General features: G+C 31.4%; 1 protein-coding gene across 1 annotated transcript; it reads right to left on the minus strand.

Annotated features, from left to right (window-relative positions):
- Nucleotides 1–2,573: 2,573 nt before the first annotated feature.
- Nucleotides 2,574–16,314, minus strand: LOC107906500 (N-terminal acetyltransferase A complex auxiliary subunit NAA15). The gene is made up of 26 exons (XM_041113442.1): nt 16,053–16,314; nt 14,791–14,869; nt 14,168–14,250; nt 13,930–14,079; nt 13,681–13,796; nt 12,776–12,881; nt 11,819–11,890; nt 11,600–11,715; nt 11,218–11,350; nt 9,353–9,430; nt 9,222–9,275; nt 9,029–9,099; nt 8,608–8,662; nt 8,398–8,493; nt 7,759–7,887; nt 7,575–7,657; nt 7,258–7,488; nt 5,943–6,063; nt 5,760–5,867; nt 5,500–5,631; nt 4,843–4,899; nt 4,620–4,717; nt 4,442–4,500; nt 4,241–4,352; nt 4,053–4,153; nt 2,574–3,286 (listed from the first exon to the last, which is right to left on the minus strand). Exons 1-26 carry the CDS (start codon nt 16,101–16,103, stop codon nt 3,084–3,086), a joined length of 2,694 nt encoding a protein of 897 aa, XP_040969376.1. The 5' UTR covers nt 16,104–16,314; the 3' UTR covers nt 2,574–3,083.
- Between the last annotated feature and the right edge of the window lie 3,908 nt (nt 16,315–20,222).

Genomic DNA, 20,222 nt, shown 5'->3' on the forward strand with positions numbered 1-20,222 from the left:
AAACCTTTGGATTACTTATATATAATATATAAAAAAAGGGAAACAAGCAACTTGCAATATTAAAATGAAATAATGTAGAACAATAAAGTTAAATACTACTCTACTTCAGTGATTACAAGATCTATAGAATATCGTTATATTAATTTTCTAACTTTGATATTGATTTTTATAATTATTTAAACTTGAATTCAATAAATTAATATTATCAATTTAAATATTATTTATATTTTAAATTATTTTATGGAAAGCACGTACATTCCTCTAAAAAAATATTGCTTTTAATATTATAAATTTGAATTTAAATGTAATGATTAAAAAAATTATTCAAAGTAATTCTATTCAAACAAATAAAATATATTACACTTATAGTCAATTTTAATTATAAAAATAGTTTTTATTTGTCATCTAATATACACACAAAAAATATTTTGAATGTCACACAAATGAGTAGAAATATATTCACACATGTAAATACTTTAATATTTTCGTAATTTTTTTTAATTTAACAAAAATCCAACTTCTTTTACCTTGATTTTTAAATAATTGCCATAATTTGACCTAAATTAAAACTTAAGTTTTCAATTTTGTATAAATATGTAATTATAACTAATTTTTATGGTGGAGGCATATTTTAAATACAAAAACGAGATTAAAAAAAAATTAAGCATCAAAATATAAAAATAAATGTAGTTCACGACATAAATCAGTTTTTATATATTAGCTTTAATATTGGAGCATTAACATTTGGTATTGTTTATATATATTTAAAGTAATTTCAGTAGCAACATGGAGGTTGTAGACTCTATTATGAAGCTATTTTAGTTGGATTGTAGCATTGGGAAGAATTTATGATAGTAATTAAAACATAAAATGGCCTTATAATTAAATGTAAAACGCTCTTAGTACTATATATTGGCTAGCCGAAGAGATAAGATGAGATAAATAACCTGCCTTCCCTACATTGATCTGCCCCTAAATCATTCTCACGCAAATTTTAAATTTCCGAGTCATATAGGAAACCAGTGATAGGGCTGCTGTATTAACTAAAACAGGTGTGGACCGTTTTAATTAATGTGTTACGTAATTTCTCCGCATGCTTATAGATTAGACTAAAATTAATTTTCTTTTATCTGTTATCTATGTATTAATTAAATTATATTTAGTTATTTTTTAAAATTTTATGATTTTGATTTTTGTTATGATTACGGAATTAAAATATAGTAATATATAATTTTAATTTTAAACGTGAGTTTAGATAATATAAATATAAATAAATAATGTTCTTATGATTAAACGTGAGTTTTATTACACAGTGCGTATTATTTTTTGAATCTAAAATTTCAAATGCAAACTCTATTAAGGATTTTCTAAAAAATCCAAGGGAGCTCCATTCGTGAAGAAATAAACTTTGTGCCTAATTTTTCTTCCCCATCGTTACTAGCAAGATATATATATATAGAACGAAAACCAAACCCTTTTCTCCTAGTTTTACCAAACTTCTACGAGTACATATTAAATTTAGTGGTAAATAATACAAATATAGAAAATGCTACTCTATATATTACATTTTAATTTAAAAAATAAAATAAAATAATTTGTGTAAAAAAATATACTAGAAATTCAATCACACGCATGTGTATTGAGGCCACGTTTTTAAAGCACAAAGGTGCATTTGAAAATAACATAGAATAATATTCAACCGAAGCATTTGTAAGTTTGCATAAATATTGCTCTTTATTCACATGGTTTACTATTTATAAGTAAATACATACAGATAGACTCTTTGAGGTGGTTATGTGAGATTTGATTTTTGCCTGTACTAGGATTTTAGTAATACAGCATACAGAATTGAGGTGTTGACAGGTATGTTGTATTTGCTTGGCAAAATATGCAGACAATGATGAGCTGAGGGAGCTGCCAAGCGGAGTGTGTAAATAAGTGGGCGAAATTCAATGCCTCTTGTCCCTTATGTAAAAGTGACGTTGGTGGGAGCAACACTGCATCACCATTAGCTTGGGAAAGCGATGGACGAGAAACCAGTTGAAGATGGCATAATGTCTGGACGTGTCTCATCTTTTGCTGCTTGTTTTTTATAGCATAGCTGGGTCTCTATTTTTTTTTCTTGCCACGTAATTATTTAAATCGGTCTTCCCTTTACCAGGAAAATTTCGACTAAATTTGAAACAGGCGTTAATAGTCAGATCTAATTCTAAGTTAATATGTATGCTATGTTTTTTAATCCTCAATCAATCCTGTTAATGTACACACTTCAACATTTTGATGTTTCAAAAAACACCGACCTCAACTTTGCATCTAGCTCCAACTTTTACTGTTTTGACATCAATACAAGTCCGTTAAATAAATAAAAAGATAAACAAGGGCGGGGAAAATATTACCATCTGAAAGCTAATTATACTTTTTACCTACTCTCCAGCATTTCGCATGATGAATCATAATAATTAAGAATGAACTTAATTTAATTGCAATTCAAAATTTAATGATAAAATCACGCAGCAACCACAAGGGCAACAAAACTAGTAATTTAATGATCAGCGCCACTCATTTCGACTCCATTGGCAAAATTTTCCACGTTTATGTATTAACAAATACTACAGTTATGATGCGACTGACTGACTGACCAAGTTATGAAATGGGCAAAGTACAACATGCTTCAAACATTCGCCTCTCTTCTACGCTCACCTCAATATTCCTTTACCAAACAAAACTTTCTATAGCGCCTCAAAGTTTGTGGCAAACCATGGAGCCCAGCTCTAAGGATCGCTCAACCAAATGGTGAGCAATTTTAAAGCGATACTATTTTTTTATATATATTATACATATACTCAACCCTAGAATCATTAATGAAAAAAAAATTATACACATTTGCAAAAGGAATGCATTTCATAATCAATAAAGGCAAAGAGAAATCTGATCTCACAGGATAGCCGTGGCTTTGCATAACTTTCTAAGATACTCTCCTCTTTCCACGCCTGCCAAGGGCAATCATCCTTTGGTCTGCCATTCCATGGACATTTGAGTTCGAGCTCTGATGTCAGTTGATGCCAACAAGCGAAGCATCACCTTCAAATTTTAAGGTTTTTAAATGCTTCTAGCTTTCCATTTGATGTAAAGGCGTTTCCACTTTGAATGATATCAGGACCGTTTGCACCCCCATTCAAGGGAGTTTCAGTATCCAGATTGTTCAAGGAGTTGTTCACAGCAGAGCTACGACTACCTTCAAAGTAGATAGAGTACGGGAAGTACTCTGCACATCTCACTTTCCATCCTGCGGTATAAGACCATTATCAGACCAAAGGCGTTAATTCCTTCGGCTTGAGCAATCTTTACCATAGACAATTAGCCTTTCCAGAAGAGTAGAAAGCATTATCAATAGCCACAGACATGCATATTTCCACTATTTGCAGGATAAATTTCCCGCATATACTCAAAAAAGGTTTTGGAACTCCAGCAATAGCTGAGTGCTATAAACAGACCAAAACATAAGACAGCGAATGAGAACAAAAATTTGAATAACGAAAGTCTTAAGCACAAATATATCCCTTCAAATTGTCTACAGGTTACAGAATTTTACTTCGATCATCTAAAAAGACACCTACCAACTAAAGCAGCCATTTCTCAAGTAATTTGGTCACCATAACAAGAATTGAATAATCAGTGATAAATAGGAGTAAAAACTGATCATGAAGTCCAACTTTCTTTAAGATGCAAACAATATCACAATATCCACATTTTGAAGATTAAAGACCGTGTACTAACAAAAACCATAAAGCCATCAGAGCTCATAAGATTTACAGAAAATCATCGATTGATGTTGAAACCATAATTTTCTCTATATTTTTTTAAAGAATCCTAATATAGTGTAGTTCTTTGGGTAGCTAATCTACAACATTTGATAACAGAATGATGATATTTAATATCATCGAAATTCTTACTAAAACATCTATAAAAGTAATTCATTTCCTAAGAAGGTAATGGAGTTAAATTCAAAATTTTTTAGTCAGCAGAAATTAATGTGGAGAACTGTAACTTACTCAAAGCAGAATCTGTATCAATAAGAACATTGTCTAAGAGTTTATGGACTGCAATACAGTCCTTGAGTTTCCACTCCATTACCGATCCAAGTGCTCCATTCCTGGATCATAGAAACAGAAAGGGGCAATTAACCTCGAGAGAAAGTTGAGATGCATGGAATACATATCACACAGTAGAAACTTATTACGTTGGCACAACTTTATTGGATGAATCTTCAATTATCTTAACAGCCTCAAGTTTCCTGGTGGGGTCCAAGGTATATAACATTTCTGCGACTGTTGCTCTATGCATCAAGGAATCTGAAGAACAGAAAAGTGAAACATTATATGACTATACCACCTACCTCAAGAAGCCCAAAATGCATCAAGTTAAATAAGCTCAGAAATACCTTCATGATTACCAAGGAAAATTTTGTTTGCCTCATTAAGAGTTTTCTCCTGCAATTGACTGGAGAAAGAGAAAAAAAAAAAGGGAATTAACGCATCAGGGATCAAAAAAATAATAACAGTAATACAAAAAACTCCCACTTGGAGGAATAACTATCACAAAGCCATTTCTAGAAAAACCTGATGGAGGGACGCTCAGCTTCCAAGACACTCCACACAAGTTTTTCTGCATCAGACACCGGAGCGGACATTGAGCTCACTTTATGGAAAAATTTGATCTGAATTACACAAAATTCAAATGAACCATATAAAGATTAGATGACTTTGTATCTATGTACAAAAAAAGAAGGTACTTGTACTTCTGCAAGATGGTGCATAATATAGCATGACAGATTTTACATACCAAGCAGCAATGTGAATCCGGATTATCAGCATCCAACCTTAGCAGTTGCTTTACAGCCTTCCGGAAAAAGGAACAAAAACAATACAAACATATCATTATGAGATCATGAAATAATAGAAGTACAAGTGAGCAAAACCATTGTTCTTCAATTCAAAGATATGTCTACACATTCTTTGAGACTCTGTTTGGGAAGATGACTCTGAGAGAGTGGACTAGGACTATGAGAATGGAATGCCCCATACCATGTACAAATTAGTTAAAATTCAACATAAGAAGATGAATTTCAATTTCACACATTCTATGGGTACTTCAAATTCACCATTAAATAAGATTCAACAGATCCATGAATTTTAAAACAATCAAGAGTCAATTTTCAAGTGTTTTATCACATAATTTACACTAAATCCAAAATCCAAAATCCCTTCTTTTAAATTCAAGTTACAAACACAAGATAAGGCAAAGATGTTTGGTTTTAATGATGCAGTTTCATTACTCCAACCAAGTATCAAGGCAGCAAGTGAAAATGAGACGAGGGGGCTTCCTAACAGAGTAAACTGATCCAAATTCTTAATCCACTTGGTTACATTTAAAAATCAGTTCTAGTTGCTCAAAGACAAAGAGAAGAAACACAATCATGTTCAATGCAAATATAAATACCTGAAAGGCAAGCAAAATCTTCTGCTTTCTCATATTTACTTCAAAAGAAAGCAAGTGTGTCTCCAAAGAATCAGGTGAGTTCTTCTGAAGCAACTTCAAGTACTTTGTTGCTTCCGACAAGGGATCATCAGTCTATAAAATATATAACATTAAACAGAGACCTAGCTTAATAGGCATTAGAGACACATTTTTACAGCAAAAGAGGACTTCAATCAGGAATCTAATGCATAATATAAAGAAGAGAGACAAAGCTAGATAACCTTCAATAATTTTTCTCCATAAGGATCTGGATCTACAGGTTTAATGTGTCGTCTCCCAGACTTAGACGTTCCGCTAGCACTTGATCCTTCATTTTTCTCCTCTGCCTCCTAAAATAAAGCACAGCATTAGATTAAATCATCAAAGAAATGTTATCCAAGAATCATCAAATAAAGCTGATATACTTTCTTAGCTCGTTCTGCCTTCCTCTGCTTTTTCATTTTCTTTTTTTGAGTAGCCTTTGAAGTGTTGTCCTCTACTTCAGCTGGTGAGTTCAAAGGAGAATCGTACAACTTTAGGTAGCATCTGCACTTCAAAAATAAGTTAGGAGTTGAAGCATTCATCAATTTCGAGCAAAGGTTTTCTGAAAAAAGAGACACCGCATAGGAGCCATACAATGATTCAATCACAATAACTATTAACCCAATTTATGGTCTATCACAGTATCATCCACTCCCATTCCACCATACAATCATTAAGAATCAATGCAGAAGTGCTAAATTAACAAATAATTTTTGCTACAGTAAAGTACAACTCTCTATCCTTAACCCAACAGAAATCCAGGAACCATCTTCCTCTCATTAAACCAGCCACAATCTCAAATTGCAACTTGCCCACAAAAATAATTGCTTATAATAATATCATCATAAAGGAACAAAAATTACCTTCAAGAAAATTTTCATACAGCAAGGTTCAGACAATGCATTGCTGCAAATTTCAACTAACACATAATGAATGCACCTGAAATCTATGCAATCATCCCCCCATTCCCCAGAAGGCTAAAGCAAAAAGAGGCAAAGACTGACGGTGATGGAGTCTGAATTTTAGAAAAAGGAGATAAAAAATAAAATTGAAGAAGGTTTTAATCTTGCAAGAGGAAAACCATAAAAAGCAGGAAAAAGTTCATAAAAGGATGAAGGTAAACAAAGTTCAAACAACAAGATCAACAAGACGCAGGAACCGGCAACTGGAAGATCATTGAATCAACTTCTCATCAATAATGGTAGCTACATTCTTACCATTTGGTGTTGAAAAACTAGTTTGGTCTTATATTTAGGAAAGATTATCACAAATGTAAAAGACAAGGCCACCAAAAATCAAACGCAGCTTTGCTACCACAGGTGCACTTCATTACAACCTCACTTACAATCTTTATGTGCAAGAAGAAAAAATGCAATCAAAATGATCAATAATTCAGGGCGGTTTTCAAATCAAAATTCAAACCCAATGTAGGAAAAAAGAAAAGATCAAGCCCGGATAAACCTTAATTGATTAAAAAAAGTAAGGAATCAATCAAAAGATCAAGCCCGGATAAACCTTAATTGATTAAAAAAAGTAAGGAATCAATCACTCAAGATCGATCTTCATTCTTCTTTGATTCAAAGTGAGGAATCAGAGAAAACAAGATGCATAGAAGCGATAACATTGTCACAGATAGTCAAACAGAATAAGTCTACTATGAATCCCTGAAAAGCTAGCAGATCAAACAAAATGCTTCACCTGATGGCACCAACTGCTGCTTTGTGAAAATAAGCATGGGAATGCAACCGATCTTGAAATCTTAGCATATCAACATATGCACGCAGTGTCATTTTCCGTAAACAATAAGAATGGAAATCAAATTGATCTTCAGTAATATCAGCATAGTGCTTCTCCACAGCTAAAAATTTCTTAAGGGCCCGTCCAAGATCACCTTGTCGAAAGTAGCTTTCACCAGAAGCAAGTTCATACCTTCAAAACATGAACAACACTCAGTAGATGTATTCAGATTATAATAAGAGACAGCAACACGCCCAAGGCAATAAACAAAAACAAACCACATGCACTGCATGTCATGAAGGTTGTTGTGCTGGTCTCCATCTTTTGTGAACAATACAGCAATTTTTTCTGCCAAAGCCACCTATAAGAGTACAAAAAGCTTGCTGAGTGTACAATAATAGCGATAGAGATAAATATCATATACACACAAAAAAAAAAAAAGATGGGGGGCAGCTTCAGAACCTGATCAGCCTGCAACATACGCTTGACAGATTCACTGTTTATGTAGCGGTCTGCAAGATCCATACACCTAGCTTCATCTGCCAATGAAGCCGCAGCTACCAAATCACCAGCATGTTTCAATATCCGGCTCTGTGATCAAAGCAGAAGCAACTAATATACACCTACAGCCAGCTTCAAGAAAATTCCAAGAACTTTTCTAGAAGACAGTAAAAGAAAAAGGCTCATAAAGAAGCTATAGCCATGTGGCCAAAACCCTATAAGCAATAAAACCCCCAAAATCCGAAGAAAAGAGGTCATATACTTGGCTCATGCCCATTAAGATTTATTTTCCTCAAGAAAAACTTGTTTCCATTTTATAAAAATATGTACAGCAACTTCACACAATTTAGTGCACAATAAATAGACAATCAAGGTCAGCATCATGGCAAGTGACAAGTCTAACAAGCAAGTAATAAGTCCAAGGAAATATCTTGAAGAGTTCTCAAGCAATGATATGCCTCATGAAATGTGAGCCACATCAGGCAAAACAAAGTCAAATACAGGAATACTAGAAATTTTTTTAAATGATCCACCTGAAAAAAAATTAAAAACAGGCAGAAGAAGAATACAAAAATTTTAAGGTTGATGACAAGAACAAACCTTGACAGAGTATAAATCAATTACGGTTGGAGTGTGCTGTATAGCCTCATCAATTTTTGAAAGAGCAATGTCATACTGTCCTCTTCTGTCATAATGCTGCATCAATAACTCTTAAGTTATTCAAAGGAAAACGCAAAAGAAAGCACCAGATATTTATTGCAAAGAAACTGACCATGGCCCATGGAGTGAGGAAAGCAGATGGTTACCTACCTGAGCCAAAAAGAACAAAATCCATAAAAGTGTTGAAGGGGGCTCCTTCTCAGTCCTGACATCAATATGAAACACAAGAGATCAAATGACTCAGCATAATACCAAATGTGTGCTTGTGTACAAGCAAACAAACAAAAAACATATAGGACTTCACACACAACCATGTAAAATAACCATTATGTACTCATTTAACAGATAACAAATAAGCAACTGAGAGAGGATTTGACTAAACTATAGGCTGTAATAGATAAATAGCACTGGACCAAACCCAATATCTAAACATTTTAAAACTCTTAAGACTTGCTACAATATCACACAACCACCTGAAAGTATATATTAACTCTAAGGGTAGCAAATCCAAGTATTTATTTGCTTGAAAGACGTATTATACTATTACTCATGGGTTGAAAGCATATAATACCTATCAGGGTATCTCCCGTCCCCACTAATTGAATGCTCCAGCTCAAGAATAAGTTGCTCCAATATGTCTGCCTGTAGAAGTGTCAAAAAAGCAGGAAACATTGGTCTTAATATCATGTACCCTACTAGTTGGCAAGTAGTGTAGGCTAATATTTAAAATCTTAATTTTAATTTTTAGATGCAAGGAAACTTACCTTGCCGGGTTGATCATACAAAGGAGAAAGATCTGAGAATAAAGAAGGAACACCCTGAGAGAATAGAGAAAATATATCATTATTTCACCCAATAAGGTATAAACAGCAGTAAAACTCATCTGCATACATACCTTTGTTAGAAGGGGCTTAATATAATTAGCTGCAGCTGCACAGAACTTGTCTCCTTGCAAAAAATCAAGTGGTATCCTCTAAAAAACAGAGTTTGAATATATAAGTACTGTAAAATTCATCAAACATCATAAAGAAAATAGGCATTGCATAATGTCACAGCAACAAATAGAATTGTCATGCATTAATACATAACAAATTTGAGTTTACAGGAAGAAACCATTCAATTACATCCTCACTGAGAAAGCCAAATTCTAAAAGCTCTAAAATTTGACAATTTATTTTATCCATGCAGTAAGGAGGCCATGTCAACTCATGGTCATGTACCCACCCTTAAAAGCGCAGCTTAACTAAAAGAAGAAAACAAAGATAGTCCTTACTAAAAAGAATTAACTCTTGAATTTGTGATGCTGCCATGTCACCTTCTAAGGGTTGACAGTGGCATTTTAACCATCTAGAGTTCATACTGTTGTCACATCAAGACATCAATTTACTCACACCGCAAAAAATAAAACCATCTTTTTTAATATTATTTCAGCATATCACAAGTCAATGAATGGACTCAATCTTTGGTAGAAGCACATCACTGGATTCTTCTCATCACATTATTTCTTAGGTTTAACCCATAAATTGGTACCTAAAACATTTTTCCCATTTTGATACCTAAACTTTTTTTTTTTGGACACAAGTGATATATAAACTACTACTTTTTTTTTTCTCATGTTGGTAACTCTATTAGTCCAACCATTAGTCAAACCGTTAAGTCTATTTTTAAAAAAGGCTTAATCCAAAAATTAGCACCTAAACTATACCATTTTTCCCAAGTTGGTACTAAACTTTTTTTTGGTTACAAATGATACCTAAGCTATTTTTCTATTACCCATTTTATAACCAAAATATTATATCCATTAAAAAAATTCTAACCAATATTAGACAGCCACTTCATATATACTTTAAAAAATATTTTTTTTAATTCTGCTATTTTATTTTTTTCTTTTACATTATTTTTTTCTTTATTCTTCTTTTATAATGTCTAAATGCCAGTAATGCTCGAAATTTGCTCTCCCGAGATCGAGATGCTGATGATTAATTCTGTTTTCGAACTTCACCGCCTGCTTACCCAACCTAACGGATCAAAAAGTTCTTTCATCGATCAAAACCAGTGTTTTCAAAACCGGCTAGGGTACCGGTCCACAAATAAAGGTTGAACCAATTAACCCATAAACCGATACAGACCAGTTGAACCAAGCTAAAACAAATTGGTTGAACTGGTTCTCTCTAATTTTTAATTGTATATTTTTATTTTTTATGAATTTTTTAATAATTTATTTAATCAAACCGAGAACTGATGGCCCAACATGAAGCCTAAAATGCTGACACTTGTAAAAGAAGCCCGAGATGGAAGGAAGAAGAAAGAAAAAAATTATAAAGTGAAAAGCAACAATATATATACATATATATAGAGAGAGAGAGAGAATAATATTTTTTGCCTTTTCTTAGCCACATGATCATTTTTAATTGGTTATCTTTTTTTTAAATAGACTTAAAGGGTTTGAATAACAGGTAAACTAACAGAGGTGCCAACTTGAGAAAAAAATTGTTTAGGTACCAAAACGGGGAAAGGAGCATAGTTGAGGTACCAATTTGTAGGTTAAGCCATTTTTTAAATAGACTTAACGGTTTGACTAGTGGAGGTGCCAACTTGAGAAAAAAAATAGTTTAGGTACACAACTTGTGACCAAAAGAAAAGTTTAGGTACCAATACGGGAAAAAGAGTATAATTTAAGTATCAATTTGTGAGTTAAGCCTATTCCTTATTATAAGTCATAAAAAAAAATCCATAAACAATAAAAGAAAAGACAGCCACCTTAACAGCAGATGACCAGGTGAACTGTTCTGCAAGTGATTTGTATAATGCATCCAACCGATCAATTTTATCAGAGGAATACTTGCCATTTTCAGAATATAGACTAAAACATTTCTGCAAGCCTTCATAATATCTGGAAAATGCACATGCACAAAATATAAAAATTGAAAGTTTGGCTCCCCAATAATCAGAACTAAAAGCAACAAATTACACCAGAATATAGGCAAATATAAATATTGTAGGACTGCAATGAGGAATCCTCAAGCATGAAGAAGAGCTGGACAAGTAAAAAATCTAGTTGATATTATTTATTTGCAATGAGTGATTCATTAATAAGTTTGATTAGGCCTTTCAAATGAGATACCAAAGGCATAAGATTCACCTGTAATTGTCGGGATTCATGGCAAGTAAAGCCTTGTAATGATTGACACCTTCTTCTAGGCGTCCAAGCTTCACCAAGAGAGAAACCTCTTGTTCTTTGGAAGTCAATTTATCAACCTAGAAGAATAGAATCAGTTAAATTTCTTAAGTCCAACAATTAGGAACTTGATAAAAATTTAAACATTTAAAGCACCCTGGTGTTATATATGTTCGCACTTACTATTTTTGACTCTTTCTTGTGCAATTCCTCAAGTGCTCTCTCAAGAAACCCGCATTCCTCTAGCAAAGAGATCTGGAGAAAAATACCATACCCATATAAACATCAAAGAATCTTCTGGGACACCACAACTAGTAATATATGGCATCTATTAGACAAAATATATGTAATTAGTATGTTACTATGCAAATATATATTGATTAAGCTATTTCTAGGATCTCGTTCCTGTAGTTAAAAAATAAATATTTCGTAATATTATGTAAAAAAGAGGTAGACTTGTTTATAATGTGTTTGCAACAAAAATCCAGAATGGTTCTGTAAAACATTTAATTAAGGATCAAGAAAGACAGGTTCAGAGGCAGTTCTTACAAGCACTACAGATTTGATTCCCTGTAAAAGGCACAACTCTTCTTTGAACAAGCCATGTTTCTCCCTAACGTGAATGATATGCCTAAACAGCAAAGAATTAAAAACCCTATGGATGCAAAATACCACCATGGGCCACAGGTTGGTCCTCTATCTCAGACTAAAGTGAACTTGAAGATGATTTCATTTCTTCTCTAAACAAGAAGAATCATGAAAAGCCACACATCAAATGTAAAAAGGCTAGGTTTGCTAATTAGCTACAACATTTACATAAGAATATTAGATTTTGGCAGAAATACAAGCGGAAGGTCTAATGGCATGCAAAAATTATCACGCCATTTAGAAATAAGGTAAAAAGACATTAATATCTTGAATTTTTGTATATTTATCATTATTTTATTTGGTTTATGAATAATTTCACTAATTGTGTTAGTGTTTGTCTGGTTAGCTAGAGACACCAAACTCAATCACTCACGCTTATATATTAGCATAAATTCTAAAAATAGGAATATATGTATAATGAAGTGAACTTGTGAGAAATGCCAGGCACACGCATATGCATGCAAGATCTAAAAAGTATTACATCAGCAATACCTTGTATAAAAGCATTTCACCATGCTCACATTTTTCATTATCAGGTGGATAATCATCTTCTAATGTCCCTTCATATGCTTCTAAAATTTCAACTGCTTTTGCAACACTGATATAAAAATGGCATTTAGCATAAATAACTAAAGGATAAAGATATGAATCCATAAATTTTCCTTCACATGGAATCACTAAGCCGATGCAAAGTAAAGAAAAACCACGCCAACTGATGTGCCAAAGCAATAACTTAAGTACATTCCATTAAAGCATGAAACACAGAATCATTTTACACCAACAAGTAAAAGCCAAAAGAAATTATAGCATCATCACAATTTCCATACAGCACCATAGCAAAAACAGCAGAACTCTGCAGTTAACTAGGCATGAAGGCATTGTTAAAATGCTAATTTGCAACAAAATTTCATAAAGGTAGATGTCAACAGCTTCATTGTAGAGTAGTTGAGTATAAATTTATCCAGCCACCTACCTGTATATTAGTAACACCTTCAATACAATTTACACCCACCATATATTGTGCTAAGAGAACTTAGATACTTCAACAGAAATTTGTATTTTTAACCTTTTATGAACTCTGATTGGATGCTTAGTTGCAATCATGCAAACTAAATGAACCACATTTCAAATGGTATATCCAGGCTAGCATATATCTGATCATGTAATTAGAAACAAAGAATTTGGATTTTTAAGCATTTAATTTAAAGAATTGACTTTGAACTAATTAACAAATGTTTCAATCTTCAATCAAACAGGCCTTTCAATTCTGAACTTCAAATACAGCATAAAAATAACAGCATTCCAAAGCATGTTTCACAAAATAGAAGTCAACAAATTTGATGAAAAGTAAGCATAAGAATGGGTCAAAATATAGTTAAATAAAGAAGAACAAATACTTTGAGCATAAATGGTTGGCTACAGCAAAGCCAATCCAGTTCATGCGATGATTTGGTTTCAAAGTCAAAAGTTGTTGTCTTGTCTCAACAAATCCTGTCAAATCTCGCATTTGTGCCTGTGATAAAAAAGATGAAACAAAAGCATAAAGATTTCTGAAACAACTTGGAATGAGGAATATGAGGAACATCTTAGATCAAATACTGAGCCTAGAAGCACAAATCACAGAGAATGAAGATAAATCAGCTTACCTGCAAGAGTGACAAGTCCCGTAGTATTTCAATGTTGTCTGGATCTATTCTCAAAGCATTGCGATAGCATTTAATAGCCTCCCTGTATTCCCTATCTGACCGGTAAAGGAGACCATAAACATGCCAGCAAACATGACTTTTAACATCATTCTACATTAAGTCAAACATGAAAACAATGTTAAGAAAAGATGACCCAGCTTCGACATTACATGGATTAAAAGAAAAGAAACAAGACTACCTTTAAACCTAGTCGGACAAGTTCATATGCTTCAGATTTACGATCCATGCAATTTAAGGTCAACCCCTTCATCGACAAAGTTTCTGAAAACATGTAAGAAGCCAATAAATTAGTACACAAATACAATAACATACAATTACTAGAAAGTATAAAATACTAAATTGAAACTTTTTATTTCTAAAAGACAGGAATGCAAGCGGGAAACTACTCATCTATGCCAATACCACACATCAATGAATACTCACAAAAACCAACCAAGATGAAGAAACTATTAAAATATTGTACATTGTAAGACCTCATAGGTAAATAAAAAGCAGTTATACTCATGGTAATGCAATATTTCTAACCAGACATCATGGAATAGTCAGTTATACTGCTTTCCAAAATGTCACTGACAGCAGTCACAAAACGTAATTGGAATCCACAGAAACAATCACGTCAAGTTCATAGGCATTTTTATAAAGATTGTCCAAACCAAACATAGAAACCAACACAAACTGCCCTTTTTTTATATCATTCTGTTTGTTTTAGAGTTCTGGCATCTTTACAAAGGTACACTTAGAAAGACCATGAAATGAGCAATATGTGCCTCTCAGTCAAAGGAGTGCATCAAGTTAAACTACCTCCATGATCAGGAAACTTTTTCAGTATTGCATCTGCAGCCTTCAGTCCTTTCTTGCACTGTTTAGTTTCATATGATTTCTGCAATGGAAAAACAAACAAGAGCTTTAGCAATAGCACATGGATGCCCATATCAATAATACAAAAGTTCATCTATGAAAATTAGCTAGAGTACAGTAACAGATAAAAACTAATTACATAAAAATCAGTCTAAAAGAAGAGAGAAAAAGAAAAAGGAGTAAAACACACCAGTCAAAATTCTACTTTTCACTAAATATTTTTTTTCTTAAAAATGGGGAAAGGGGAGGACTTCCAGCGATGTGCAGAAAATCTTCAGATGTTGCTACTGCCGACAAGTTCTTACAATATGTAAATACTAAAATTTAATCTATGAGAATTAGCTAGAGTACAGTATTAGATAAAAACTAATTACATAAAAATCAGTCTAAAAGAAGAGAAAAAGAAAAAGGAGTAAAACACACAAGTCAAAATTCTACTTTTCACTAAATATTTTTTTCTTAAATATGGGGGAAGGGGAGGACTTCCAGCGATGTGTAGAAAATCTTCACATGTTGCTACTGCCGACAAGTTCTTCCAATATGTAAATACTAAAACTTAATCGTGAAGTATACAATTACATAAAACCAGGCTCGGTCAGTTTATCAAATCTAATGAAGTAGATTGCTTTGCAAATATCACTGTAAAAGTCTTAAAAGTAATGTGTGTCAAAGACAAAACAATCGCATTCAGTTAGGAATCAACAAAGGTCAAGTCTAAAAAAATTTAACAACAGGCAAGAAAATTTACTCAAATAGCAAGTCATTAAATTGTCATTTATCTAATTTTCTCTATGATGATACAAATAAATTATTACCAAAGGAAAGCGCAAAGTGTACCCTTCCTTTAAAAAAATCAAACCAAACCAAAATTCAACTTTCCTAACAGTTGCTAAACAGAAAAAAAAATGAAATGAACTTAATATATACACAAAAATTGCCCGAACACAAAAAACTGATTGACGAGCAAGCATATCGACTCCAAATTCCCATGTCTCATTCGATATCCACCATTCTTCTGTGCAACTAAACAGAGCAGCATCCAGCTAGGGTTTTGCAAGCAATGAAGTAAAAGAGATAAAAGAAGAGCGATCGTAGAATTACAAAAAAAAAACATATAAAAAGCAATTCGAGTATAAATACCAGGTAGAAATACCTGGATACCAATTGAAATATATATATGAGAGAGAGAGAAATCGAAGCCTTACGACGATAAGTTTGAAGAGGTTAGCTTCTTTCGGAGGCAACGAAGCTCCCATTGTTTTCTCTGTGGAAGAAAATCACAAACTTCTAAAAGAGAAATTAGGGTTCAAAGAAAATTGAAAAGATTCAAAAAGAAAAAACAAGGTGAGAGTTCGGGTCTGCAAGAGAGACACAGTGGTGGCGCTTATCGGCGTCTTCAACCCTACTGTAAACAACACTAGAAATTGTAGAATTTCCTCTTTCATGGGGCCTATTTTGTAATTTCGTGATATATTCTTTTAAGGATCAAAACATAGTTAAATGTTAACTAGAAACTCGGGTAAGCACGTGGAAACACCTATTTAGAATAACATATAATAAATAATTAAATATATCATTTGAAATTAATTAATAATAACAAATAAAATGTGTATGAAATTAAAATGAAAAAAAATTAAAGGTTGAATAAATATTTGATTGAGTGATAAATTTGAGGTTTTAACGAATTTAATTGGTGTGTTTAAATTCTATTATATACATATTTTAATAGTTTTTGTTAAAATAAAAATATTAGTACTCTCAAATAATACAAGTTATTTTAATTACCGTAGGATACTTTTGTAATTTTTCTAATCAAGTTGGTGCTCGTTGAATTGTGACATTAACTCAATCAGAGACTTAAATAATAGTAAGTATGGATATACAATTGATGAAAATAATAAATTATGGATACTAAAATAACAATGTCTAAAAAAGATCATTAAAATAATAATAGTAATAATTTAATAAAATGGTATATTAGTTATTAATAGTATAGATACATAAATTTAGTGAGAGAAAGTTTAAAAGTTTTTTTAAAATTTTACTTAAGATTTATTATTAGTGTAGTGGTAAAAAAATTGTTTATAAATTTATTAAACACTAGTTTAATCTTAGATATGTTAATTTTAGTTATTTTATCTAAAAACTATATAAAAGTATAACAAAACAAAAAAAAACATCAAAATAATAATCGTAATCGTTTATGATTTTATTAATAACATAGATATACCTAAAACAAATAAAAATAAGGGTTTGTTCTATTTGCTAATTTAAATTTTTTTCTCAATTTAGTTAATTTAATTAAGATAATTATTCGAATTAATTACTGTCATTAAAATTTTGTTAATTCATTGAAATGTTGCTGACATGGTGCACTAGCCAATTGAATAATGACACTTTTTTTTTTACTTTTGACCAATGCTTAAGGACCTATCTGTAATTATTCCAATTTTTTCTTTATCATCTCTTTGAAACTTGTCCTTATCCACCATCATGGAAACTAGTTGGTGGCAGTGATGGCGGCACTGGTGAGGATCCTCCACAAAGCGTCAATACCCACCCTTCAGGAAGGAAGCGTCGCCGTCGAGTGACAACGAGAGAACGTCGATGGCGCTTGCACCTGTTTCCCTCATAGACAATTAAAAATCTCATTCCATTGACACAATTCTTTTGTTTTTTTCTATTTTTCAAATGCAAAGCTTTGATTTTTCTGATACTTACTGATAACTAATATCTTTAATTTGTTTGGGTATATCTTAATTTTATTGTCGTTGCAATTGTTTTGCGGCAATTATTGACTTGAAATTTGTTGATGTTGGAAGGGAAAGAAGTATTTTATTCTTCTCAGAACAATAGCTCTTAGTCTGGTAATTTTCTCTACATTAGAAACTTTACAATATGCTTTTCTTTATCATCTTACCTAGAGCATTAATGATACCAAATTATGATTCCACAAGTAACAACTCCCATATTGGTCAAATGATACCTTATATGATAAACTTGGGTATTATTTTGCACTGGTTTCCCTTAGAGAGCAACTCAAAAAATGAGGTCTCTCGCTTCTCTATATGTTTCTTCTCTATATGTTTCAAATTGTATACATAATTACAGAGGTTGCAACACATGGATAGACCATCATCATTAACACATGGATAAATCATTCTCAGTTGTTGAAATTGATCTTCACAATAGTTTTTTTTATGGAAGCATATAGCTATTTAAACCTCACTCAAATTTTTGCAAGAGAAAGTTTCCATCAATGAAGCGCTCAACGAGTATTGGGAGACGATATTTTGGCCGTTTAAAACGTGCCAGCAAAAACGGGGGCGACGTCCTCTCATTGTCAATTGGTGGTGACACTTCCTTCCTCACGAATGATTACTGGCACTTTTTGGAGGGTCTTCGCCGATGTCGCCATCATTGCCACCAACTAGTTTCCTGGTGAGTAAGAAGGACCAAGTTTCAGAGAAAAAAAAAAGACTTCGGAATAATTTAAAATAAGCCTTTAAGCTTTAGTCAAAAGTAAAAAAAAAAAAAAGTTGTCACCTGTCACCATTAAATTGCCTAATGTGTCATGTTAACAATTTGTTAGTGAATTAATAGATTTCTTAATAACGGTGACTATTTCGAATAAACATCTTAATTTAACTAAATTGTAAAAATAAAATAGAGTGATCAAAACATAAAAAAAAACCCTATTTTAGAGTGAAATTGGATGTAATTTACCCCAAAAATAAATACTTCAATGTTTTTTTCTAAATATATTTCATTTTTTTTACTTTAACTTTAATGTCTCAACTAACAAACAAATTTTGATCAAAATGCCATGGAAACCTTTATATTAAAAGTTGGATTATATTTTATCTTCTCTACTAAAAAAATTGATAAAATAGCGCAAGTTACATGTAACGGTCAGATTATTCTATCAAACACGTCAGTTTTTAACAGTTGAAATAGATGAAATATTTAATTAAAAATGGTCATTTTACTCTTTGATCTAACACATAGGAATTAATTTGTCTATTTTTTCATAAATAGGATAAAATACAATATGACTCTTAATACAACGGTCTCCATGGTACTTTTACCAATAGTTTTTACTATTCAATTATTAACTATGCAAAAAAGAAAAAAAATCTTACAAATATAGAAGGCCCTTAACGAAAAAAAATCAATTAAGTTATTCTGTTAATAATTTCCCTCTTCAACCATATCGACCAGATGGACCAATCAAATGACGATTAACCTTTCACTTTTCTAATAAAAAATTACCATAAAATATAATAAAAATATTAAATTTTATATAAACTTAAAAAAAATATGTATAAAATCATAACAATTTATAAATATTATAAACCCTATAAAAATTTTAATAAATTACAAAAATAATAAAAAAATCCATCAAAATTTATAAATATTATAAAAACTTATAAATATAAAAAAATCATACTTCTTCATTTTGAAAATTAAATCCTTGAAATAAAAATAAACATGTGACATCAAGCCAACCATTATATAACATGAAGTTGTCATAACGTTAGGGTCATCTTCATATTAAATCAAATGTTTTTGACCTTCCACATGTAAAAACATCAATTCTAGGACACTCTCATTTTTATTGATAATTTATTATTTTTATTTTTTTATGTCTAATATTTAACTATAATATAAAAGTTTGAACCTTAGAAATTATTTACTAAATATTATATGTTGTAAAATGATTTTGCTACAACTAAATATTATAAAACAAAACTTCATTAATTCAGCTACTAATTTTTAAAGATGCTTGATTCAAAGGATTTTTTAAATTGAGGAATATAAGGTGCATATTGTTTTGTATCTTCTTTATTATTTTACAAATAATTTTGTATTTAGGATTTAAATTAATATTTGTAATTTAGGTTTTCTTAAATAATCATGTTTTTTCATTTATTTACTATAAGACTAAATTCATTTGGACTGATAGTAATATAAATTCTAAACCCTAAGTTCTACCTCATTATTCATAAACTTTAAATCATAAAATTTAAATACTAAATCATAGAATACGAAACATCAGATACTTAATTAAAATTTAAATATTAACTTTACAGCTTAAAAAAATATAATGATTAAATAATATTAACGTTTAATTCTTGTACTTAATAATTTTTTTTATCTTGGTTCCTGAACTTTTTTAACCTACACTGATTTTGGAATTTGACAATTTTTTACAAAATGATCGTTAACCTTGAATTTTATTATTTTATGATGACTTGATACTTTGAGATTTTTCACATCATCACTTGAATTTTCTTTTTATTTAAAAAATGCTATAATTTATTTAGATTTTAAATTTTTTTGTACTTTAATTTTTTATATAAATTATTTTTTAA

The sequence above is a fragment of the Gossypium hirsutum genome, chromosome A05 (genome assembly GCF_007990345.1).
Source record: "Gossypium hirsutum isolate 1008001.06 chromosome A05, Gossypium_hirsutum_v2.1, whole genome shotgun sequence".
In the NCBI taxonomy this organism is placed as follows: domain Eukaryota; kingdom Viridiplantae; phylum Streptophyta; class Magnoliopsida; order Malvales; family Malvaceae; genus Gossypium; species Gossypium hirsutum.